General features: G+C 45.2%; 1 protein-coding gene across 2 annotated transcripts in view; it reads left to right on the top strand.

Moving 5' to 3' along the window:
* Positions 1 to 2,101: 2,101 nt before the first annotated feature.
* The window catches only part of MEE18 (maternal effect embryo arrest 18), a 94,290-nt gene continuing 69,885 nt past the window's right edge, over positions 2,102 to 26,506 (top strand). Inside the window, exons 1-3 of one of the 2 annotated variants that reach the window (XM_086804287.1) lie at positions 2,102 to 2,447; positions 19,828 to 19,944; positions 20,256 to 20,388. In XM_086804287.1, coding sequence (XP_086660413.1) covers positions 2,156 to 2,447; positions 19,828 to 19,944; positions 20,256 to 20,388 — 542 coding nt within the window. In that variant the 5' untranslated portion in view covers positions 2,102 to 2,155. The remainder of the gene's footprint in view (positions 2,448 to 19,827; positions 19,945 to 20,255; positions 20,389 to 26,506) is intronic. The other variant, XM_086804286.1, reaches the window with a different exon arrangement.

Genomic DNA, 26,506 nt, shown 5'->3' with positions numbered 1-26,506 from the left:
CCATGATACCAGGTGCGAGCATGGTGAAATGGTATCTTAGGCATCCCCAAACTACCACAGAGAAGGATTAGCTAGCTTACATCCCTCTTGCTTGAGTTTGCGAACTCAATTACATGTTTGTCTATATGAGCAAATGAGGTTTGGACAAGTGCAAAAAAATCTCTCAAGCTTCCAGCGAATAGACAAGTGTGAAAGAATCACTTAGGCATCCAACGAGAATATTCTGTAGGATGGTTCTTGAAAGTCAAATGTAAACATTTCCTGTGTATATGTTCATGTACATATGGTACTATGTTGGTGATCAATGATTATGTAAAATTCAAGTAATTCTTCTTGGTCACCAATTAGAGGTGGCTCTTCATAAGTAGGATGTGATGGAATAGCCCAAGGAGCCATAAATAGGATACCTTTGCAAAATTTGGGATTGAGGTTACAAATAATATATGTTCATACAACTAAGGTTACAACCATAAATAATTGCACTCATATGTGTACATATGAATCATGTCCCAATAATACAGAATGGGTGGTGAATAAAATAATAAAAGATTAGCACACATCCAAGTAAATAATGAAGCTCCGTTTGATTTCATAAAAAATAATATACACGCTATGTATATGCCTATGACGTTCTAATCGGCTTTGTCATAGTGCTCATCACCTATTATTGATATATGTCAACCATGTTAGTCAAACAATCTGACTCCTCACAACCAATTCCAACATGTCAACATGAATGACATAAACATAAACACCAATAACATTAGCATAACATATAACACACGAAATCACCCCCAATACCAATGACACTAGCATGGCCCCAAATATGCATACATTAATAACACTTACCTGTCGTTTTTTAATATGGTATCACCTATGATACCTCATGATGCAATGGTATCTCAAGCATCCCCAGTCTACCATAGAAGGAACCATACTAGGGATCGAAAAAAACTACACTAGGAACCACACTCTTTATGTTGAGAAAGAATGATGAGGAACTTTGCTTATGCCCATTAGAATGAACATTCTAGATTAGACTAGGGCCTACTCTCAAGTGAATTGACTATGGAGAGCTAAAGCAAAAAATAAAATAAAATTCAATGGCCTTTTAAAATGTATGGAGGGCATTGCGTTTAGACATTTAGCAAATTCTTCTTGCTTTATGATGGTGTGGAGCCTTGGATGCTTGCCTTTGGGACTTTAAGTGGTATAGTTAACCAAATTTTTATGTTTAGACATGTTGTAATTGCTCTATGATGGTGTGGAGCCTTGGTTGGATGCTTACCTTTGGGAGTTTGAGTGGTATAGTGAACCAAATTTTGTTTTTAATAAAGATGTGTAGAGGGAAAGGGCCTTGGTTGGATGCTTACCTTTGGGAGTTTGAGTGGTATAGTTAACCAAATTTTGTTTTTCATAAAGATGTGTAGAGGGAAAGAGCCATGTAGTTTCACACATCTATTCTATTTTGAGAACCACAGATTGCACAAAGCTTAGTATATGAGTGTGCCAACCTTTTATTAGAAATACTCTTTATTGGAACATTTTGAAGCTTGGTTGTTCCTCTTACCTCTGTTGTTAATCTTAGAGGCAGATCACACGGAGGCCAAAATGTGCACATTTATGGCCTCTAGTGAGCATGGCTTCAGGTCACGCAGCACGGGCTCCACTTCCAAGGAAACAACATGCAGTTTGAAGTGTTAGGCGGTTTTCAAAAGCACTGTAGTTTTGGAAGGTGGGTTTGCAGGTTAACATTGGTTTTGGAGGGCGGGCTTGCAAGCGTAAGGAGTTTTCACGAGCATTTTGCACACCTTGTCACGATTTAAATGTAGATTTTTCCTCACACTCGGGGCCATTGATGCTTGCCATTTTCGCGCGTGATCTGCCTCTTAGGTGCGACGTGGCCCTCATGGCCGAGTTCAAAGTTGAAAGGGATTTGACTACACCAAAGTTCATCTCGGTACACCTCAGTCAAGTGCACTTGCGAGTGGTCCATGTCACATGCCAATGCCCACTTGTGAAGTGGCCCATGTCAAATGCCAATGCCCACTTGTGAAGAGGCTCATGGATGATGGCACATGCCGAAGCCCCAAAGAATTGCCAGCCTTATGATGTGCCGTTGAGTTTGTTTAACCATTTCGAGACAGTGGGTGCAATGCCATTCCCTCCAACCCATCTGCATGCTCCTTCCCAGGCGGCGACAGCAGCAGGGGTAATACCACCACCGCCACCGTCTGCTGCCACAACAGCAACGCCAACACGGCTACTAGTAGGAGCAGCAGCAGCACCACCAGCATCGCGACGGGCCTCCCTGAGGCTCAAAAGCTTCATCGCCATGAGCTGTCCCCTTCTTTCGTCTTCTTCTTCTTCCGTCCCGCTGGAGGATGGACGTATTATCATCGACAGCAGCACCACCGTTTCAGCCCCTTCCATGCTTGTGTTCTCAGGTAGCACTAGCCTTTTTGAAGACTATGCCTATTTATTTCTCTAGGGGAATTTAATTCTGCAAGAAAGCTTGCTATTAGATAACACTAAAGTAGCTCCTGTAGAGAATGGTAAGGGGATGTAGGTTTGCAGGTAGCTGGCGACAAGCGACAGCAGGGAGCCAGCGTTCTGCAAACATGCAGACCGTTTGGCATCTCAAATGTCAAGGACATTGGGAGAGGATTGAAGAACACATCAGCCTGTTGTAAACTGTATGGTTTCCGTGGAATAAAAGGGACACTTATCATGTTGCTGTCCTCAATTGGTGTTCTTGACACACGGCCATACTTGGGAAATTCTCATGAGAATCAGGTCCAACCTGCTAAGTTCAAAGTCAGTGTTAGACGGCATCACGTACAACTTGAAAGCTCCGCGGCAAAGCAAGAGATCACGCATTTATTGTGAGCCAACCCTTAATGTTTGAAGGAAGACAATGCCATATAGCTCAGGGGGGAAACCAGCCATGTTGGCGGTGTATAGTGTGCTAGCAAAGAGCATCTTGGCCTGCATATAAGAACGAGCCCTTTTCTCAATTATGGCTCTCTTGCCCTAGATTGCTTGTGTGGGCGATGTTACATCCCGAGGCCCCAGCAGGGTTAGCATGACTAAAACTAAGGTTTGGGTTGGACGTGGGATCAGATTAGGCATCTAAACAGGGAGGTTAGGAGTTATTAGAGGCTTGGGCTATTTATGGCACCTATTTATTAGGTGGCCTATATAAGTGAGATATTGAGTCAGTTCGAGGGAGAGCTCCTCATACTTGGACTCTAGGCTTTACCAAGACTACTCTGTTCTTACGTCGGAGGGGTGTGCCCTAGTGGTATGGGCCACCAGGGCTTTGCCCATGGAGCCAAGTCTCTTGATGCTTCTACCTTCTAGCACGGGGGTGAGCTTGAATGGCTCTATGATTTGGCAGTGAGCTATAGATGCTAAGTGTCCTTACGTTCCTATGATTTGGCTAACCACAGGTGGTTTACAGGATATGGTCCTAACATTGGTATCAAAGCCAGCCCTGATGGTGCAAGGCCAAAGGAACTCCGGAAAGAGGGAGGAGTAAGTCTGTTGCCAAAACCTTCCACTCTGGCCAAGGGGCTGATTCTCACGACTTCTAAGATCTGTATGGGTGGTATAGGACATCCTGGATGGAAGCGAAAGGCTTGGCCACAGAGGGTGGAGTAGGTGCTGTTTTGCATATGTTTTTGTGAAATAGCAGGCTTTGACATGTTTGGCTGCTGTTTTTTCTGTGTTTTCGAGTCATGGATGATCTTGAGTCCAAGACAGAGGTGTGTTCAAGCTCTGAGGCTCTAGCATGCTACCCTAAAGATGTACCAGCCTATGAGCAGGACTGTATGGAGTGTACAGCCCCGTGTGTACACGAGCCCTATGGGGCTCTACACAGGCCGCACAGGTCTTCACAAGAGACTATGTGCACGAGGGACTGTATGAGAAGGACATATATGGACTTGACTGCGATGTGCAACACCATGGGGCAAGGAGTTGAAGCTGCACTACTGTGCAGTCTTTACAGTGTATTGACAGGTTTTGCACAGGCTGTATAGGTACAGCAGGGGGTATCGTGGCTGGTTTGATGCAGGGTGAGGCACTTTCACGCTTGTGGACTTTGCAGGAGGTGGCCAACAGAGGGTCAACCACCCCAATTGGAAAAAGAAAGGGGAGAAGATGGGCGTGGGCTTCCTCTATTTTTGGAGGTAAAAAAGCATGTGTGCTAGTGTTGTCATTTTGGGACCCTAAATTAGGGGAGAAGAGGTGCATATGTTAATATTGCCTTATTGGGGCCACTTTTTGGGGTGTCTTGAAAAAGGAAAAAGCATGTCTATGAGGGCTGGCCTTTGGCGCCCAAAACAGTAAGTGGGAGAGCTAAAGAAACAATTGTGTGTGTAAGATGTGCATAAGCCATGCTTTTCTAAAAGCTGCCTCCTTTAACCTACTACACGAGTTGTAGAAGAGGCAAGTGGTCGACCATAGGAAGGGCTTTTTGATGATGAAAAGTATGGGCACACAGATACAGGTTGCTGATTTGAGAACACACCTTACTACAGTTTTTCTTTCACCCAAAACTCCTCTCTCAAGTTTAAGTTACTCACTAAAGCTTTGGGGTTAGTGGAGGTGGAAAGCCCAAGGGCTGTGTGCACTGTTTTGAGGCTGATTTCGAGGTTTTCCGCGTTGCTTTTTGGATCCCTTTCACACTTGGGCTGGCCACACTTATGAGTTTTCTTTTTCATATTAACTGAAGCCTGACCACACTGTCCATCCCGTGCCCACCTGCTTGTTGTCCAAAGGGAAAAACACAGGGTCGTAACATGTGCTGTTTCGTAGCCGTTTCCGTTTCCCATTGGTTTCTGTTTCTGTTTCCGTTTCCGTTTCCCGTTTCTGGTGACTATGATATAGCGCCTATATATGCTGGTCCATAAATTAGGTGCCTTTCATACGTGGCTTCATGGGCTGGCCTACTGAGGCCTGGCCCTCCTATGGGCTGGCTTACTGATGCATAAGGGCTTTTATAGGGCCAAACCATGGCCCATGGGCTGCCCTAAGGTAGCCCAAGTGTTAGGCAGTATAGACATAGTCTATGGCCTTGCACTTCATGCTACTACATGCATCTATATGCTAACCTTAGTGCCCTTGCACCTGGCTGAAAGCCTATCAATGCTCGTAACATCACCACCACATCATCATTCCAGAAGGGTGACTATTTGTGTGGGACTTGCACCACAACCATGTGCGGGACATGCACTCCTGACCATTACCATGTATGGGATTTGTACACCTGACCATGGACGCTTAAAGTGGACCATTGGCTGACTCATCCCAGACTAGGGCTCACAAGGGTCAAGTTACCAATCTAGGTCCTGTACCTACTACACAGATATGTCCATGTGGCATTCAAGTTCGAGATGCACGTGACATCCCCTTCTGCCGAACTTGACGGAAGTTGCATAGCCTCCAAATAGTCCATCAATAATGCCAGATAATCTTTGAAAAAATTCTTGTCAAGCCAAAACACTTCATGTGTCCTTCGGTCCTGAAACTTCGAGCTGAAATACATTGGAATCATGCGTTGCCATTGATGTGGTAGCCATCTCGCGGGTCCTATCCATCTTCACATTGAACCTGGGAGGCTTTAGAAGCTTCAATAAGTGAGTTCATTCCTCACAAGGCATGGAAGCAGAACTCTGCAAATTGGTAGTTCATGCGTCGAGCTAGTGAAGGCGAGTGGGAACTCTCCGGAGAATATGGTGGAGAGGTATTCCGCGAAGGAGACCGTCGGTTACTCGAACATGTCTCTCATCTGACTATGTAGTATGTGCAAGTGCAGCATGATGACTACCGGATTGGGAGTGAAGCTCGTCCACAACACATCTCTACCTACATCCAAAGGAGCGAAAAATCCTCCTGAGCACGAGCTTCGGTATAGATGCCAAATCCGGAACAATAGTAGGCGCTCGGGGTGCCCACTCTATCCGATTGAGATGGTTAGACATGGCCTCCATGCTTGCTTTGAGACCCTAAAGTAATTCTGCAAAGCTCTACGGGATCCATAACAAGTCACCCTATGCCAGGGATAAAGAATGATGGTGAAGGATGAAAGCCCTTTCACATTGAGAAAGGGTGAGTGGGTGGGATAAGGGAGGTCACCCAAGGGTGAAAGAACCCAAATTATTACTTTTCCCAAACTTGGACTTGTGCCACTCTTGGACCTAGGGACTCTACTATCCAAGCACTCAATGCATACGGGTGCTAGGATTTTTTTTTTTTTTTTTGCAGTTCACTAGGCTCTTATACAATTGAATCTCTAGTACACTGGATATGGTCATGTGTTAGGGTTTTTAGAGATAGAAAGGAGAGGCGGCAGAATCACACACCTCACACGAGTGTACTGTGTGTATTATGTACTAGAAAGAAGTAAAACAATTGAATCTCTAGTACAATAGATATGGTCACCCTACAGAACAAATACCAAAAAGAACTCAAATAATTACTATTCCCAAACTCAGACTCGTGCCACTTCTGGACCGAGAGACTCTACCCTATCCAAGCAGTCAACGCACATGGGTGCCAAAAAAGAAAAAAGAATTTGCAGGGTCACTAGGCTTTGATACCAACTGGAGAACACTTGTGCCTATGTGGTAGGGATTTTAGAGATAGAAAGGAGAGTACGGCGGAATCACACACATTACAGAGGTGTCCTAAACTATTGTCTGTATTATGTACAAGAAAGACGTAATACAATTGAAATCTCTAGCAAGGTTGCATCCAAACGTAGTTTGGATAGGATCCAAACTACGTTTGGATGCAACCTTGCTAGAGATTTCAATTGTATTACGTTTGGATAGGATCCAAACGTTTACAACGATTGAAACGTTCACTAACGTTAGTGAACGTGGGATTTTTATTAATATAGGTTAAAAAAATGAAAGGCAAACGCACGTCAACATCACGTTTTTTTTCTTCTGTTTCTTACATGCGTGCGGCTCTCTCTCTGTTCGGCGTCGCCTCTCTCTCTCTTCGATGGCGGGCGCTCGTGGGTTGGTCGTGTTGGGCTTCGCTACTTGCTGGTGGTGCTGGTAGCCTGGTCGTGCTTGACGTTCGCTCATTGTAGGAGTCTCACTGTCTCTCTCTCTCCCCCGCACAGGCCAACCCCTCTCTTTCTCCCTCCTGCACTCTCTCTCTCTCTCTCTCTCTCTCTCTCTCTCTCTCGGTCACTCTTATATGCTGAGCGAGCAGGTTTACGCTCATCAGGGCAGGCAGGCTTCAGGAGAGCTTTCTCTACCACTGACCATGTATTCACTTTGAGATGTATGATTGATCAGGCCAGAGTGAGGAAGAGAAAGCTCTATTGCTGCTTTGTGGATTTCCGCAAGGCATTTGACACAGTACCACGAGAGAGGCTCTTTCAGCTCCTGCAGTCTCTTGGCATACCAGCAGATATGACATGGGGCATCTATGCATTATATGAGCAGGTTTTTGGGCGAGTCAGATGTCCAGGAGGTATGTCCGAGACTATTGCTAGCACCATTGGTGTGAAGCAAGGATGCCCACTTTCCCCCACGCTATTTGGGTTATACATTGATGAGGTAGTTGACTTCATTACACGGGGAGGCGGAGATGGAGTTGATCTAGCAGGTACCTCGGTACATATTATGCTTTATGCTGATGATATTGTATTAGTGTCTGAGTCTCCAGGAGGTCTACAGCAGCATCTACATGCACTCGATGATTTCTGCACACAGAGGGGTCTTACTGTGAACCTTGGGAAAACCAAGGTTATGGTCTTTCATACATCGAGACAGGGCAGGAGTCGGCTGACATTCACTCTCGCAGGACGCTAGGCAGAGGTGGTGACATCATACGTGTACCTAGGCCCTAGGGGTTACCTTCTCTGCACAGCAGCCACGCGCTTCACCATGGGTTCAGCAGCCAGAGCCAGATTGACACGGGGATATGCAGCATTGGCTAGGCTAGAGAGACAGTGCCGCATTTTCAGGAGCCCTAGACGAAGGGGTGGCTATTTGACATATTTATCACACCGGCACTGATGTATGGAGCAGCGGTATGGGCGCCAGGACTTGCTACCCATTGGTGGACACAGATAGAGAGACCACGGGCCCTCATGATGGCACGCATGATACGCAGCAAACCGTTAGTACCTCATGACATTATCCGAGCAGAGTTTGCTGCGCCTCCTATGATGGTAGAGGCCATATTCCAGACTATATGCCTGCTAGACAGATTCAGAGAGATGCCACAGGACAGATTGTCATACAGAGCTTTTGAGGCATCTAGACAGCTGGCTGAGGCAGGAGACAGAGGATCATGGTATGCACAGGTCACGCATTGGTTCTCACAGGTGACAGCATGGCCTAGACATGGATCATCTACCACCATTCCAGTATGACAGAGATCACTTCATTAGTATCACTGATGATGGATTTATAGAGAGGCCTAGATACATGGAGGGCTTTTTACCACACGGCTCCCGAGTAGCTATTGGTCAGCTTAGAGTCTCATCACATCGATTGGAGATTGAGACTGGCAGAGCAGCACAGATCCCCCGAGAGGAGAGGGTATGCAGATTGTGCAGAGAGGAGGTGGAGAGTGAGGAGCATTATGTATGCAGATGCAGAGTATATACAGCCATCAGAGAGAGATCCCATTTTATTCAGAGAGCCACATTCTCTATGCCAGATCTTTGAGGCAGCAGACCAGCGCATACTGGGGAGATTCATTCTAGACCTACAGCATCACAGAGAGACATCATTATAGGCTCAGACAGCTCCAGAGGGGAGACGACAGACACAGATTCCTACATTTTTTCAGAGATCCACCCCACTCCCAGCTCCTACACAGCAGGGAATTACTCTCCAGAGAGCAGAGACACTCAGAGCCCGCAGCAGGCAAAGGACACCTGGCTTTCGGACACCACGCCTATACCAGAGAGAGATGACAGAGATCAGAGCTCAGTCTCACAGAGAGGGTGCGGAGCGATTGGCTCGCTTCAGAGCAGACCCAGGCATGTTCTTCAGGGAGCTGTGGACACCCCCTTCATTGATGTATACCATTCTATACCCCCAGTATGGTAGAGGATGGAGCTAGCTAGGTTGCATATCATGATTGTATACTCCATGCATATAGCTTTGCATTCTCCTAGTAGTAGAGCTCCATCACCTCCCCCACTCATTGTACTTATTGCACACCTAGATTCAGCTTTTTAGTTCAGTACTTTTTCATTTGGTTGGGATGACAGAGGATACCCCACATAGGTACACTGATTTGTCTCATAGAGAGTTTGGTCTTTTGGAAGACGTTAATAAAATCTTCTTTCTTTCTTTCTTTCTTTCTCTCTCTCTCTCCCCGCCAGCGGCCACTCTCTCTCTCTCTCCCCCCCCGCAACTCCCCCGCAACTCTCTCTCTCTCTCTCTCTCTCTCCCCCGCAACTCTCTCTCTCTCTCTCTCTCTCTCCTGCAAGTCTCTCTCTCTCTCCATGATGATTCACAGTTGTATCCAAACACATGCACACTTTTTCTTTCCAAACACATGCACACTTTTTCTTTTCTTTCTTTTCTTCCGATGACCGGAAGAACACAGTTGTATTATTTTTTGTCTCATAGGCCGACTTTGGCCTCTCGTAGACGTTAATATATCTTTCTTTCTTTCTCTCTCTCTCTCTCTCTCTCTCTCTCTCTCCCCCCCACAACTCTCTCTCTCTCTCTCTCTCTCTCTCTCTCTCTCTCTCTCTCTCTTTTTTCGTGAAATGGTGTTTTATATTATATGTAAAATGTACATCAGCCACATGGCTCACACAGAACCTATGGCCCCAAAAAAACCCCCACAAAAGATCCTCTAAAGGATCATGACCATGCAAACCTGTACACTAATAAGAAAGCCTCCTAGCCAAATAAGCATCCTAGATAAAAGCATCAAAGATGAGCCAGCCGAGCCGCCGTAGACCATAATGAAATAACATCTGCATCCAGTAGCTGAGCTGAGAGAAGAGAAGAAAACTGCCAAAGCAGCAAACCGCGGATACGTAGAATGTGCCCATGTATTCCAGACAAGGAATCAAAGATGAACCCATTCCTTGTAGTCCAAATATGCCAAAGTCCTGTCCATCTAAGGAAATGGAATATCACAAGGTGACTGTCCGAAGTAATGACTTGAGGACAAATCCCAAATATCCACTGATGAGCCGAAACAGTAGACCTCTCTACTGCCTCCCAAACGCGAGAGACAAAAGACCAAATCTGACGGGCCACTGGACAACTCATGAACAGATGCATAACTGTTTCAGTGCATGTCGTGCAGAAGAAGCAAGAGGCCAATGTAATTTTACGACGGCTGAGCTGATCCTGTGTAGGTAACCCTCCCACCAACATCCTCCAAATGAAAACCTTACCTTGGTAAGGGAGTTTAGACTGCCAACCACGCATAAGAGTTTTCTGCCACCATGATTTAGACTTGTGCAATCCCCACACCTTATTGGCCTTGGCTGAAACCCAATCTTTCTCTGATACGAGCTTATGATAGACCTGGTTAGCTGAAAGTGATATCAAGTCACCAGATTTACATAGTGCCCAATCAAGCCAAGGCTGATCTGCAGATGGCCGAGGCAATGGAGTAAAAGGCTCAACTTCATGCATGATGTCAACCCATAGTGGCTGAAATGTCCGAGGAACCCTAAAGTGCTGCTGAATACGACGAAACAAATATGGCCTGTCACGACCAGGTATCACAGCATCTCGGATTCTAACCAAGCCTAACCTGACCATGCGGTTGAGTCGTATGCGTGAAGCATCTCTGTCTGGCCAAACAATGACACGCGACTCCACAAATGTTTCGAACTGCAAAGAGTTCAAAAGTAGTCTTTCATGACCAGGATCCCACCGAGCCAATAGTAGAACTTCATGCCAAGAAAGGAGAATATGCGATAAAATGTGAGATGAGCGAATACGGACAGGATGAGCCGCATTCACAATGTCCCACCATTCCATGTGACAATCCTTCCAACTCAATCAAGTCACGAGCCATGAATACCCAAGGCTGCTCCTGCAAACACATATCCTAAAAAAGCACCCACCTACGCGCCACCATATGCAAGCGGACATCCAGTAAAGCAGCCCCACCCATTCTTTTGGGCGTCGTAATGTGATTCCAAGCTATCCATGTTTGACCCATAATATTTCCTTGCCTCTTCCACAGCATAAACCGAATGGGAGCAACCAAACGGAGAAGAGATTTGTGCGTCCAAGGTAGCAAAGGCAAAAAATAGGAAATCATGCTAAGCATAATAACCTGAGCTACCTTAACCCTCACGTGCATAGGCCACCCTTGAGCTTTCCAATACACAAATTTATCCGAGATCCGAGCAGAAATCCAAGCAAGAAGCGCTTGGGGGTCCACATGCACACCCACCGGATACCCAAGATGACGAACAATGTCTCCTGTATGCACCACACGGCCTTGCCACCCTAATGCCTTAAGATCAAATTCCGTGCATACAATGAGGGCTGATTTTGTTGAATTTATTTTCAGCCCAGAAGCCAATGCAAAATTATTCCAAGCTTCCATTGCTCGATCTATATTGGCTTTTTCGGCCCTGAGAAACATAAAAGTGTCATCCGCAAGGGCTTGAGCAACCAATTGCTTGCCATGAGGGAGATGCAAACCAACCACTTCACCATGCGATGCCATAGTATCTAGGCGAGATAACATAGGATGAGTGGCAATGGCAAAGAAAAGAGGGCTGAGAGGACAGCCCTGCCGGAGAGAACGGGTGAGAGAAATACCATCCGAAAGTCCTCCATTGAGCATAATCCGCGTGATAGAGCCAGAGCTAAGTAAATGCACCAAATTAGCCATTTTGGGACCAAAGCCCATGGCTGTCATTAACTGAGAAAGGAAAGACCAGCTGAAAAGCTTTTTCAAGATCCAGCTGCACCATCACAATCTCTTGCTTCTTTGCCTTGGCATAATCCACTCCAATTTGAACATTAAGAATATTATGCAAAATATTCCTGCCATGCACAAATCCATATTGATATGGATGAATAAGAGTAGGAAGCACCTTCTGCAAGCGATTGGCAAAAATCTTTGTAAAGATTATATACATAATACCCATAAGTGAGATCGGGCGCCATTGAGCCAAAGAAGTAGGCGAAGGGACTTTGGGCAACAAACGAAGTATGCCCAACTTCCAATCGGCAGGCATATATCCCTCATCGCAAACCCTTTGACAAATAAGCGTCAAAGGCTCTGCAAGCTGATTAGCATATTTTCGGAAAAACTCATTTGTCAAACCATCCCAACCAGGGCTCTTTCCCATGGGAAGTTTGGAGAGAACAGCTTCCACTTCCCCTTGAGTAACAGGAGCATCAAGCTGAACTGCCACATCAGAGTCAACTTGATATCGTACTTCAGCAAACAATGACTCCCTTGCAGCCAGGACAGCCGGCGAGACATCCTCTCGAGGGGCAAGCAAATCTTCATAGAACATGATGCAATGCTGAATAACCTCAGAAGGTTGAGTAACAAGGTTGCCTTGGGCATCCATCAGCCTAACAATATTCTCACGCATATGTTTTTGATGCAACTTATCATAGAAGCGATGAGATTGACAGTTAGCGTCCCGCAAAGCATCAAGACGTGCAAGTAGTTTAAAGCGAACATATTGTGCTTCCTGCACCCTAGATAGCTCCTTTTTCAGCCATTCTATGGCATCCACAACTTCAGCATCCATAGAGTCAGTAAACATGAATGCCTGCAAGCCCTTTAAAAGCGACTCAAGAAGAGCCACATGCTGTTTTTGTATAGAGGCATTAGCAAGACCATAATGCCGCGCTAATTTCTGAGTGTTGGTAAGGAACACTGGCCAAGCATGATAATCAGCCATGGACACTCTTGTGGAGAAATGTCGTATCAACTGACGCATATAAACATCAAAAACTTCATGCTCCAAAAAAGTGTGATTTAAGCGCAAAGGCAAACGTCCCAACAAGCCTTTATATGCATCCACAGGATGATAGACCATTTCAAACATAAGCGGCCAATGATCCGAGAAAACCTGTTGCTGATCAACCATCATAGTAAGAACCTCTGGCAAAAAGAGATCTTGATGTAAAATATACATCCTATCCAATCTAGCATAAGTGCCCCGAAACTGTTGTGAGGCATAAGTGTAACCCCTTTCATCTGGATGCAACCAAGACCTCATGTCTTGTTTTAGCGACCTTGCTGCAAAAGCTTCCCACGCCATTCCATTACAGAATGAGGCATAAGTGTAACCCCTTTCATCTGGATGCAACCAAGACCTCATGTCTTGTTTTAGCGACCTTGCTGCAAAAGCTTCCCACGCCATTCCATTACAGAATGAGGCGACGTGGCTTGCTCCCTGGAGACACACATATTAAAGTCTCCCATCACAAAGCCAGGATGAGAGATTGAAAGAGCACACAAGTCATTCCACAGCAAACGGCGTGCACGAGCATTATTTGGAGCATACACCCCTAACAACCATAAAGGCGTATCATCCCAAACAATCTGTATCACTAGAAATCTTCCATGAACATCTTGAATCACAAGAGAAGGCTGAAACTGCGAACGAACAGCAAACATAACACCTGACTGCGAAGCAGGATGTCCGCTGTAGAAAACATGAAACCCCTCTCTCTCTCTCTCTCTCTCTCTCTCCCCCACAAGGCTCCGACTCTCTCTGCTGCACCTCCTCGGACCCTTACACACAGGCTGAAATTTTATTCGTATTGTGCTTGAATTTTGAAATATATTTTAAAACTCTCGAGTCGTGACTCGTCTTGACATTTCTCCATTTTCTTGATTGCTTTTTGTGCATATGCCATAGATGCCTTGTGCACCGAGTTCCGTATGGGCAGGCACACCATCATTCAAGGCACATCCAAAACCCCATGTATCGGTCGCTCCAACACGCGCGTGTGGAAGTGCAAATATTGTGGAGGAATATTTACTAGCACATCCACTCGTGTTATTTATCATGTTGGCCAAGGTACGGGAGGCGGCATTGGACCATGCGCAAATGCACCACAAGAGGCGGTTGATGAGATTCGGCGGAGGAACCCATGGATCTTCATCGGATCACAGCTTGGTAGGGATAGTAGAGTCATCATTGAGGATGAGCAGCTAGATACACCTGTGCATATGGGCCCATCAGCTTGGTAGGGATAGTAGAGTCATCATTGAGGATGAGCAGCTAGATACACCTGTGCATATGGGCCCATCAGCTGTTGGGGGGCCAGCATGTTCATAGGTGGGTGGACAGATGTCATAGTCAGGCTCAGTGGAAGGGCCATCCACAAGTTCAGGTTCAGGTGCAAGTACTAGCCGAAAGAGGGCTAGAGTAGATGATGGACAATCTCATGTGGAGAATATTTTGCAGTAGGTGGTAGTGCAGGACGACACCATTAGACCACTCTACGTGGTACATTGAACCAATCCTCATGGGTGAAGGAGAGGCAGCAGAAGGCAGAGATAGAGATAGGGCGCACTCTCATTGAGTGCAATATATCTTTCAATGTCCTTCGCACATATCAGTGGAAGAGAGTGATTAAAGCCGTCTCTGATGTAGGTCCATGTGAGGACTGGACTGGATTAGACTACTAGAAGATGCGGACAACCATGCTAGAGGATGAGAAACAGCGCATAGAGAATGCACTAGAGCCAATAAGATCATCTTGGAAGAAGCATGGTTGTAGTATCATTTCAGATGGATGGAGTGATGTGCCGAGAAGACATACCATCAACATCCTTGTTTCTAGTTGCATGGACACATATTTCTTGCGTGCAGTGGATGCAGGCAAGGCAGGGGAGAGGATCACTGTAGCATTCATCTTCAAGCACATCAAGCGGGCTATTATTGATATTGGCCCAGAGAATGTGGTGCAGGTCATTATGGACAATGCGTCCAACTGCAAGAGCATGGGAGAGATGATTGAGGCAGAGTTCCCATCCATTGTGCTGCACACTGCTTGGACCTCATGATGGAGGACATAGGGAAGCTTCGATGGGTGAAGCCGGTTGTGGATGAGGCCGTACGCATCACTACCTTCTTCAGGAAGAAACACCAGGCAGTATCTATCTTTCGATCCCACTCTCACTTGGACATGGTACGGCCATCCAAGACCCGATTTGCCTATATGTATCTTGTGCTTAGCAGGCCACATGAAGTACAGGATGCACTTCGAGCCTCAGTGGTATCACCGACATGGAGGGAGATGCGTGATTCGACCAGCGAGCCCACTCGGTACATCCAGGATGAGTCCTTTTGGTTTGATATTGAGGGCTTAGCAAAGCTCCTCAAACCCATGTATATCTTCATCTGAATCAGTGACATGGAGGGCTCTACATTGGGGCTCCTCTATCATCATTTTCATCGGATGAGAGAGATGGTGTCATTAGTCACCTCGCCGACTATCACTCCTACCAGATATATCTAATATCTATTATGTAATATGATTTATGGTACGTGCTGTAATTTTGGTTATATGATGTACTTACTATTGGATATCTAATTTGAAATTTGGAATGTCAGACATGGCGAGGTGATGGCCATTGTTGACTTGCGATGGACTTACATGCGTCGTCCCATTCATGGGATTGCAACATTACTCCATCCGATGTTCAACAAGGTCGAGCTCCAGACAGACACGCAACTCAATTTGCTCAAGGATGCTTATGTGTCTCAAGTGCTTAGCTACGATGACATGGTGACCTTCGATGAGGAGTTGGTCGTCTACCGCAATCGGGTGGGAGTTGCCTTTGGCAAGTTGAGTGCCTCAGCGGTTCAAGGGCAGGCGAAACCACTTACGTGGTGGAACATCCATGGATACTAGGCCAAAACTGTCTAGAAAGTGGCCTTTAGACTGCTATCTCAGGTTTGTAACTTTAAAGTTCTTAGTTTGTATAATGCAGCCAATGTGTAATCTTGTCTTTTGACATTTGCCAGTGCTATGTGGCATGTGTAGAGTTGCTCTGCTGGTGCATGTGAACGGAATTGGAGTGCATACTCTCTTAAGCACACCAAGATCCGTAATCGCTTGAGTACTCAGCAGTTAGAGAGGTTGGTGTTTTGTCGATCCAACCTCCGTTTTTAGCGCACACTCAAGACAGCCACTGGTGTGAAGGAGGTAAATTACTTGCCAACTTGAAATGTTTATTATTAAATAATAAACTTAATGTGTAACCTCATGAGTATTGACTCTTGATACGTGTTATGTGCCATGTCACATGTGGCAGGTGGATCCCTTTATCATAGGCTCCTCGCTCATACTACTGATACGGAGGCTCAGCTTCGGGAGGACGGGTTGCGAGACGAGTAGGAGGAGATATACCGAGAGCTCCACAGAGAGCTTGAGAGCATAGATCGGAGGGTTACACGTGCTCGATCACGAGCTATGAGTATTCTAGATGCTGATGCTCATGGAACTTCTACTAGCAGTCCAGGTGGTCGGTGTCGTCGTGGTGGGCGAGGTCGAGGATGAGGCCGTGCTTAGATAGCTCAGCAGCACGAGTCTCTTGCACATGATGATGATGATGATGATCCCTTAGATGAGGGGCCCATAGATACGAGTGACACCATTTCTGCAGTGCCGGTGGTCAGAGAGCCTGACTATGACTCGGATGGCAACATGTTGACGGATGGAGATGTTTCTTCAGAGTCCTCATCTGGTTTAGATGAGTAGCTAGATGCTACTATTGTTTATAGTTGCTAGTTTTTTTTTTGGTGACTAGCCTCTAGGAATCATCATTCATGTATCATTGTATGACATATGTCTACAATCTTATGATTTCAGATTTATCATTTATCCATGTCACATGATCCATCTCACTTTCATTTATGTTTATTGTTTAATTATTTTATTTGATTATTGATGTTTGCATTTGCCATTGTCACTTGTGACTTGTAAGTTACTAAGTTGTAAGTTGTGCAAAATTAAAATTAAAGGTTGTATAGTATTAGTAAGTGCTTTAATGTTCATTAATGAATCTTCAAACTTCATATTTCAAAAGTTTATAAGTATATATATCGGGGGGCAACGTTCACTACGTTTGGAATCTTTTCAGCACGTTTTCCAAACGTATCGTTCACTATGTTTGGAACCACCTTGATGTCTAGTACAATGAATATGGCTGAGTGAAAACGTCAATTGCAACTCTGTGAACGGTATACTCCTGGCTAGCACTTCGCCTACAAAAAAATGCTTTGTGAAGTCCAACGCTGAGGAAAGCAGATTATTGTGGCAATTTGGCTACCCACGTATATATATCCACAATGCTACTGGTCTATTTGTTTTATTGCACATGGCACCTGCCTGTGCCAATTGGCCCATCTTCTGTGTACCACAGGTGAGGTGTGTCAGTTGTTGCAGCATTATTGGACTCCCTTGTTACTTCTGCGTTTTTACCCCACTCTCCTCTGCATACATTTTTCTGTTAGCTGTTTCAACCTTATTTATAGTCATGGCTAACATCAGTTCTGACTCTGGCATATTGCTCTTTTTCCCGGTCCTCTTGATGTCATTTTGACACCTCTGGTGCATGCTTCTCGTCTTGTTTTTTGGGAAGTTTTCTTATTGTTTTGACAACAATGATTGTGTGATGGGATTGACTGTACCATATACCTCCCCAAACTCCTCCCCCCCTTTTTCCTATCTATATGTCATGTGCATGAAAGATGCCATGGACATTCTCAGATGCTGGTCCAGAAGAGGCAGCCAGATAAAGAGAATGAACCAGATAGAACCAGAAGTTGGAGCACATAGTGCTGATTTGGCAGTAGTGTGGACTTGGAGCATGGAAGACAAAGGCGATGCTATAATAGGACCTGGCGGAAGAGGTTGTCGGCTGAGCCAGTTGGAGTCGGCTGAACCAGGAGGGCTGTCAGATGCAGGGGCGCTTTAGATATGTGGAGGAATGCCAGTCGACAGCGTTGAAGCTTTTATGCACTGTAGGCTGGCCGACCAGCAGTCGGCCAGTATGCCATGTATTTAAGTAGACTATAAATAGACATGTGGTGCTCCTCATTGATCATTCAACTCTCTAGGAGTTGGGTCCTTAGGAGTCCCAGTTAGGGACAGATTTTGGTGATGTTCACCTTTTCCAAGAGGGAAGCCAAGGGCTGTAGATTAGGAAGTACCTTTTTGTACCATATTAATATATTGAATTTCTAGCATATCTCTCTCTCTCTACTCTCTCTTCATGTCTGCGTTCAGCATCAACATGTTTCCAGGAGTGTTTAGGGCTGAAAGAAGACCCCTAGAGCTTCCGCGTGTTACATTGGTATCAGAGTATCAGGCTGTGCAAAGCTAAACACTGAATCAGTCCCATATGATGGTGTACAGGTCCAAGGTACAGGAACGTACATGGATACGAAGCCCAAGGCAAGGAACACAGAATCGGGAAGAGCTCCTAGGAGGTTTGTTGGTGGTGTTCCACAAAGCCAGAGGGGATGGCAGTCCTGTGAGCCAGATAGGTTCCGGGCAATGGTCCCAAGGGAGGATTATCCTCGAAGGGGTGATGTGAGAGTGCCAGACTCATTTCTCAGGAATGAAGACCAAGACAGTGTTCAGAGTCAGGGTAGGAATGGATTGTGGACTAGATGGAACAGATGCATAGATCTTATTTTGAGACAGAGTGGTTTTGGAGACCGGGCCGGGCTTTCAAAGAAAAGGGTTGCTAGGGATGGATGGATGACAGAGGGACTTCGGGAAAAGATTGGGATGATGACAGTCATCAAAGAACAGGTTGAAATCCCGTCATCAAGTTTAGCAGAAGGGGAAGTCATGTGCATGAAAGATGCCATGGACATTCTCAGATGCTGGTCGAGAAGAGGCAGCTAGATAAAGAGTATGAACCATATAGAACCAGAAGTTGGAGCGCACAGTGCTGATTTGGCAGTAGTGTGGACTTGGAGCATGGAAGACAAAGGCGATGCTTTCATAGGACCTGGCGGCTGCGTTGGAAGAGGCTGTCGGCTGAGCCAGTTGTGGAAGAGGCAGTCGGCTGAGCCAGTTGGAATCGGCTGAACTAGGAGGGCTGTCAGATGCAGGGGCGCTTCAGATATGTGGAGGAATGCCAGTTGGACAGCGTTGAAGCATTTATGCACTGTAGGCTGGCCGACCAGCAGTTGGCCAGTATGCCATGTATTTAAGTAGACTATAAATAGACATGTGGTGCTCCTCATTGATTCATTCAACTCTCTAGGAGTTGGGTCCTTAGGTGTCCCAGATAGGGACAGATTTTGGTGATGTTCACCTTTTCCAAGAGGGCAGCCAAGGGCTGTAGATTAGGAAGTACCTTTTTGTACCATATTAATATACTGAATTTCCAGCATCTCTCTCTCTCTCTCTCTCTCTCTCTCTCTACTCTCTCTTCATGTCTGCGTTCAGCATCAGCATGTTTCCAAGAGTGTTTAGGGCTGAAAGAAGACCCCCAGAGCTTCCGCGTGTTACACTATAGGGGGTGACCTTCGAATGCTTGTTTTTTCTTGCCTCTTATCCTGTTAAGCCTCACACCCTGCCTCTTCATGCCCACCTCTCCCATTACTGGCTTGGAGGAGTGTTTTGGGGCGTCTCTCATAATTATGCTTTGCATTGCTTTTGTCACCAGTGGTGAATGTTCACTTGGTAACGTCATGTTGTACAAGTCAACACACATCATTTGTGTGATTTCTCTGTGAATTATTAGCCAAGTTTTGTCCTTTATGCAGATAAATATGCTAAAAGTTGGATTTTAGAGCGATCAATGAATGATTTCAACTTGTTTTTAAAAACCAACTTAACATTGTTATTGATGCAGGCGGAACAGCTTTTAATGGTGTTGTGGAAGAACTGAAAAAGTTCACTACTCACGTAACTCACGTTCTCCCGGTGTCAGATGATGGTGGAAGTACTGCTGAAATTGTTCGTGTACTTGGTTGGTTGCATTTACTATGTTCCTACTGTTCCTGCGCATGTGAATTTTGGTAGAATTGTGCATCATGTAAATCTTTAAATCATAGGTTTTTACAAATATATGTCACCCGTCTATGCTGTCAAATGATATGATATTCAGTGGGGGGCAATTGCTCATGGACGGCCAATTGAGCCTGTCCATTGCCCGCTGGCATTCTGGGGAGCAAATATGCTAATACCCTTACTATGATTTGAAATTTCCAAGTATCGCACTATTTTCTTCATAACATGACATATAATTAGTGCTTGGTTCCAACATATCTTTGTCGATAGGTGGACCAGCTGTTGGTGACATCAGATCCAGATGCCTACGACTTTCTGATGAAAGTTCGGTAGAGGCATTGGCTGTCAAACGACTTCTTGGGCATCGTTTGCCTTTGGATGCAACACAGGCAAAAACTGAGTGGTATGATAGAGAGTTGTTGGGTGTGCATGTTTGGATCTCTGTCTTATTTTCTATAACATTTCTAACTATTCTATAGTGAAGAGTTGTCTGCACACCTTATATATTTTGTAATAAAGGCTTTTCTGCTTACATGCTTAAGAAGACCTGAACACTAGAGCCCTTCTTGGGAAAGAGGTGTGGACGGAAATACAATCTTGTGGTTATGAGCTTGGCTGGGAAATCTCGTCCCCCATTTCCCCTTCACCTTTCCCCACCTTTCTTTCCTCTTTCATGAACTGGACTCGTTTTGACTTTCCCTCCTTTACTGTCCGCACAGATGGTGATGACTCTTCTCCCTGCTGCCTTTTTTGATTTTCCATCTCTACTAGGGCTGGAACACTTTGTGATGGGTCAAGGAAAGGAGGAATCTGTTGGCTAAAAGAGATAACTATTGTGGAGCTTTTTAGAAAGTGGTGTTTTTAAGGGCATCTAATTCTTGTGGGGCTCCATTCATGGTAGAAGCTAGCTGGATGTTCGTGATTGCATCTGATGTGATCTTGCTTTGAACTGCTTTCTTGAATTAAAATGAGTACTATGTTTTCATTGAGGTTGTGGCATGAGCCTAAAAAAGTAGTTGAGGTACTATCATTGTTCCCTGGATACCAGAGTCTGGATAGAGTGCCATACCTACAGGCAATGGGGCACCTTGGATGCTAGTGTCCCTACGCACCATTCACAGCCCTCCCTTAAGCTCAGCATACCTTGCTTGTCCTTTCTTCCTTCAAATTTGAGGTAGCTCAATCTTCTCAGCCCTTCACATTTTTGAGTGGAGCTGTCTACAGGGGCAGGTTCACACAGAAGGGAATCGGAGCTGTTATCTTGTTTCCTGTTGGTGGAAGTGCGGAACATTCTATTGGTCTAGGAGCAAAAGACAAAGTATTGGGCTGGTTGTCATTAGGTTAGGCTTCAAATTTTGTGATCTATGTCATACTTGGTTGTGGGCATTGTCAGAGGCTTTACTTGGATATTCTAGGCTCTCCTTATTCGATCCCTCTCATTCGAGATTGGCAAGCTATATTGTGTCACCTACAATGGTCTAGTAGGTACTAGGCCTCCAAATCAGGGAAACTCACTATTGTCGCAGAGTATTCATTGGAGCAGGGTGTTTGATCCACCGCTTGCTTTGTCTCAACCAAGAAAGGCATATAACCTTTCTACATTGGGAATTTGGCAAATAAGTTACGTCGTGGATAAAAATGGTTATGTACTCGCTTTCCCATGTGGAGTCAGACTGCAATTTGGGGATGCATCACAGGCCAATCTTGAGAGTCGTTTCAAAAATAATGCAGCCCTTTCAACCAGTCCCAATGCTTGAGGAAACACTGAGAATTCAAGATTGGTGTTTTGATAGGCACCTTCCAGGATATACTCCTGTATCATTTGGTAACTTATTTGCAGCTAAGGTTTATAGGTTACTCTTACCACCTCCATGGATTGAGGATCATACAAATTGCCTTTGGCATATGTCAAAATCTCTGAATTGGCTGTTGGAGCAGTTATGGCGGTGAGAAACTGCTGCAGTAGCAGCAGACGGAAAACAGCGTGTGTACTGTGGAGCAAGCGGACTTCACACAGCAGCAACAAGGCACAATGACTCATAGAGATCTAAAGCAAAGAGAGTCAGCAACCCCTCCAGTGCACATGCGATGATACACAGAAGCAGTCGTCAGTAGAAGGCAATCGATGGCGAGCAAGGAGTCGTCCAAGAAGACCACGAAGAAAGTAAAAAATAAATAAATACTGAATCAATAGTTGCAGTGTAAGGGTGTGATAAAGCAAGTGTCTTAGATTGTTGTGCAGGTAGAAAGTAGATATTGGCATTGAAGAGGTCGTTGAGGTAGATGATGGCGTTGAAGGAGAGCCCGTCAAAAGTGGAAGTGGCGGTTCAATATGCAGAGGAAACGGTGTCCCCATGAGACAACTGAGTAACAAAGCCATTAGAAGCAAGAGAAAGCATTGGGAAGAATGGTAGAGCGCAGGAGCAGGCGAATGACAGCAGAGCAGCTGGATGGTGGCGGCGCGAGCAGAGAAGTGAATGGTTCACAAATTTCTTTAATAAAAAAAAAAACAAGGATAACGTTCAAACGCAAGGCCTAAAAATTGCCTTATTAAGCTCCCATTCACACACGCTCTTGTAAACACTTAAAACCTTGTTCACATGCTATGAAAGTATGTTTGCATATTTTTTTGTTAATGTCCTTTACCAATGAGTTGTTCATATGGGTTCTCTGCCTGGCTTTGGCCAAAATGTTTGTAATGTTTTCTCTCTCCAGTGCCCTGAAATAGCAGGCAAATATCGGCTTATAAAAATAAAGTTGTGGAAATTGTTTAGACCACTTGGATTTTGTGGGTACCCTACCCTTGCTTGCATGTATAAAAAGGATTGTATTTTCTCTCACCCAGATTTTATGAGGGTCCTGTGCTTGAGCCCATGGGTGCTCGAAAAGGATGTAATTGTGGTGTGCGTTGAGTTGTGCACGCATGGGTGTCACACTTCATGGGTTAGTTTCCACCCGAACATTTATGTTCAAATTGGACTCAGTGGTTCCGCTGTGAGCAAGTGAGCTCAAAAAGGACTTCGTATCTAGGTTGGCTAGGCACGTGCACACACACTTGTTGAACACTCCAATTTGCATTGAGGGCGAGTGTTGAGATTGGCAATGCAAAATTGATGGGGTGACAGGTGAGTTGATCAAATTGATTAGAGAGATTGTATGCACACACCCAAGTTTACATTGAGGAGGGGTGTTGAAATATGCCATGTAAACTAAAGCTTGGGTTATTTGGTTGAGTGTGGGAACGCATCCTAGAGATACAAGATATTGTGGTAAGATAAGAATGCCACATATGATATTGTATGGTGTGTGAATGTTGAGAGCCACATAAAAGAATGTGGAAAAGGGAGTGCCACATGGCATGATGGTGTGTAAAGTGGGATAAGGCTAGAAGGCCTATATCATTGTATGGTTCATTGTGATATGCAATAGAGATCTTGTGTTGAGTGTGCAATCTCTCTCTCTCTCTCTCTCTCTCTCTCTCTCTAGTCATGGAGTTTCTTGTGTGGTTTAATCCACCTTAGGTTTTATGCTTAATCTTGTGTCTACACCATGATCAATCCCATATTAGGATTGTTAACACCCATTCAGTAAGTTCCTGCAATGTATACTGACGCTCAAAATCCAAACTCTCTTCAGCACACCTTATGGACTGAACTGTAACACGCGGAAGCTCTGGGGGTCTTCTTTCAGCCATAAACACCAGTGTAAACATGCTGATGCAAAACGCAGACATAGAGGAGAGTAGAGAGAGACAGAAATGCTGGAAATTGAGTATATTCTTATGGTACAAAAAGGTACCTAACTCTGCAGTCCTAGGCTGCCTTCTTACAAAAGGTTTTCGAAACATCACCAGAACTGTCCTACTCTAAGGACCCTAAGGACCCATTCCATTAAGGAATGAATCAATACAATGAGGAGCACCCTTGCCTATTTATAGGCTTTCTGGAATACTTGGTATATTGGCCGACTGCTCGGCCAGTCTACAGTACATTAAATGCTGTCCGATTGGGCTTCTTCATTTGTCATGATGCGCCTGCAGCCCGCCTTGTCCTCTGGCTCAGCCGACCACCCTGAAAGCAGCCGACAACAGTCTTGTACAATCGACAATCCTTGTCTCAGCCGACTGTCCTTCCTTTTATCTAACGCAGCTGACAGGTCATCCTTCAATGCCTTCCATGCCCTGCTCCAAGTCCACACTGCAGCTTGTGCTCCAAATCCTAGCTCTAATGGTCTTTTTCTTGGCTGCCCCTTTTGGATTAGCTCTGTGAATGTCCAAGGATTTCATGCAGATGACATCCCACTCTGCTAAAGACATCCCACTTTGCTAAACTTGATGACGGGACGCTGACAGTCCTTCCTTTCATCTAACGCAGCTGACAGGTCATCCTTCAATGCCTTCCATGCCCTACTCCAAGTCCACACTGCACCTTGTGCTCCAAATCCTAGCCCTAATGGTCTTTTTCTTGGCTGCCCCTTCTGGATTAGCTCTGAAAATGTCCATGGCATTTCATGCACATGACATGAACTTGAGCAATAAACTCTTGTTTAGCAAGTAGTGATTGCCTATTAGGAGGAGGGGGACTCCGAAAGATACCTTCAAAGTATTGCACACAAGTGTCTGCCAATTCTAACTTAGTCGAGGTCCATGAACCATCTGGTTTTCTGGTGCGTACTATGTTGTCTTTACAATTCTTTGTATGTAAAGCTTTAAAGAAAGCTATAGAAGAACAACCCTTGTCTTGTAACTATTTGTACTTGGACTTCACTTTCCATTTTTCCACTTTACGTTCCTCATGCATGGTAATAGTAGTTTTAGCTTGAACCAATTGTATTTGTTGCTAGTGAAACCAGCTGGGGACCCAGAACAATATACAGACACTTCAGATATCAAACAAAGCATGAATTCGCAGTGGAAATAACCATAAACAATATCAAAACACTGCATTGAGCTGGAACGGCCGCCCCCTGGTAGGAACTGCTTTATTCCAATGAGTGAACATGTTACAACACAACCAAGGTGCGGGTGCAAAATTGCACCGGATTTTCCACACAGCTTCCTTAGCAAACACTTGCCAAGGAATCAAAGCACAAACCGCTATAAGAATCAACAGCCCGGTGCGGAGTCAAACTCAACGCCGAACTTTGGGCCAAAAACAGTCCTGAAATGGCTCTCAAAATAATACCAGATCTCTCCAAAACAGCCCCAGAAAAAGCTCTCAAAACAATCCCTGATACCCTCAAACACAATCCTTGAATCGATGGTCAGGAGGGAGTGGTGAAGAGAGAAGAATCTGTCCGGCTGCTGTACCATTGTACGGCTTGCTGAAGAGAGAGAAAGCTAAAACCGGCTGCTGTCCACTGTTTTAACCAGCGCAAGGGAGAGGAGAAGAGCTACCCGGCTGTACGGCCGGCTGTACCTGCTGTACAGCCAGCAAAGAGATCAGCCTGCTGTCCCTTCTGTATGGCTAGGGAACTGAAGAAAGAGAGAGAAAAGCTGCCGCCTGCTGCCTGCTTCTACACGACCAGCAAACAGGGAAGAGAGAGAGAGAGAGAGCTGTCCTGTAGAGAGTGAAAACTGCTGCTGCAGCAGTCGGCCCGTAGAGAGAGAAAAGCTGCTGCTGCTGCAGTCGGCCTGTAGAGAGAGAAAACTGTATGGTCAGTAAACAGAGAAAGACTGCTGCCCGCCACCTCTGCTACATGTGCATCCTTCACCTCCTGCTTTTAAAGGAATCGACCAGCCCAAAATACCTGCGCTTTTTCCCCTTTCTGCCAAAAGTGGCTGAATATGCCTAAAATACCAGTTTTTATGCTTTTCCCAAACTTGTTGGTCAAGTTTGCCATAGGCGCCTCCTTCTGTCCACATATACCTGTCCAAAATAATAATAGGCATGGTCACACTTAAATGATGTGTGAACACACCGACTTATAATCCTTATAAGTCGCTTTGATGAATAAAATCCAAGTTGCTTATGCTCTGTACCCATCTTTCAGGCCAAACTTTGCCAGTAAGTGCTCCAGCTTTCTTCTATGGAAAATCCCAGTTCACACCTTGGTTCCGGACAGTGTGTGAAACACTGTTCAAGACTGGTGAGGAGACCAAATTGGTGACAGTTGGTCAGAGAGGGGGCCATTTTGCTACATTTCTTGCAAGTTTTGTAAAGTATCTTTAGCTAGTTGGATGGCTTGTTTAGCTTTGCACATATACCATCGACCATAATTTGCAATTACCGCTTGCATTCTCATGACAAAACGGAACCAAGCAACGCTCATATCATCCATCATTTGCAGCTTGAGAGGCATAATTGCAGTTTTCATCGTTTGCTTGAACATTGCATGTGAGAGATACGAACTATCAACAATTGTTTATGAGGCAACTGTACATCAAACGATGGATCATAGAAGTAAATGCCAGCCATACAGGAGCACGATTTGACACCAAAGCGGAACGATCCACCCACATTTTACATATACATATGTCATATTGGTGAACATTCAACATGTACCATCTATCCAATCTAGCC

This window comes from Cibotium barometz, chromosome 10, assembly GCF_041138505.1.
Source record: "Cibotium barometz isolate CiBa-2024 chromosome 10, ASM4113850v1, whole genome shotgun sequence".
NCBI lineage: Eukaryota > Viridiplantae > Streptophyta > Polypodiopsida > Cyatheales > Cibotiaceae > Cibotium > Cibotium barometz.
Note: the sequence above shows the minus strand (reverse complement) of the source record. Positions and strands in the feature narration are given on the sequence as shown.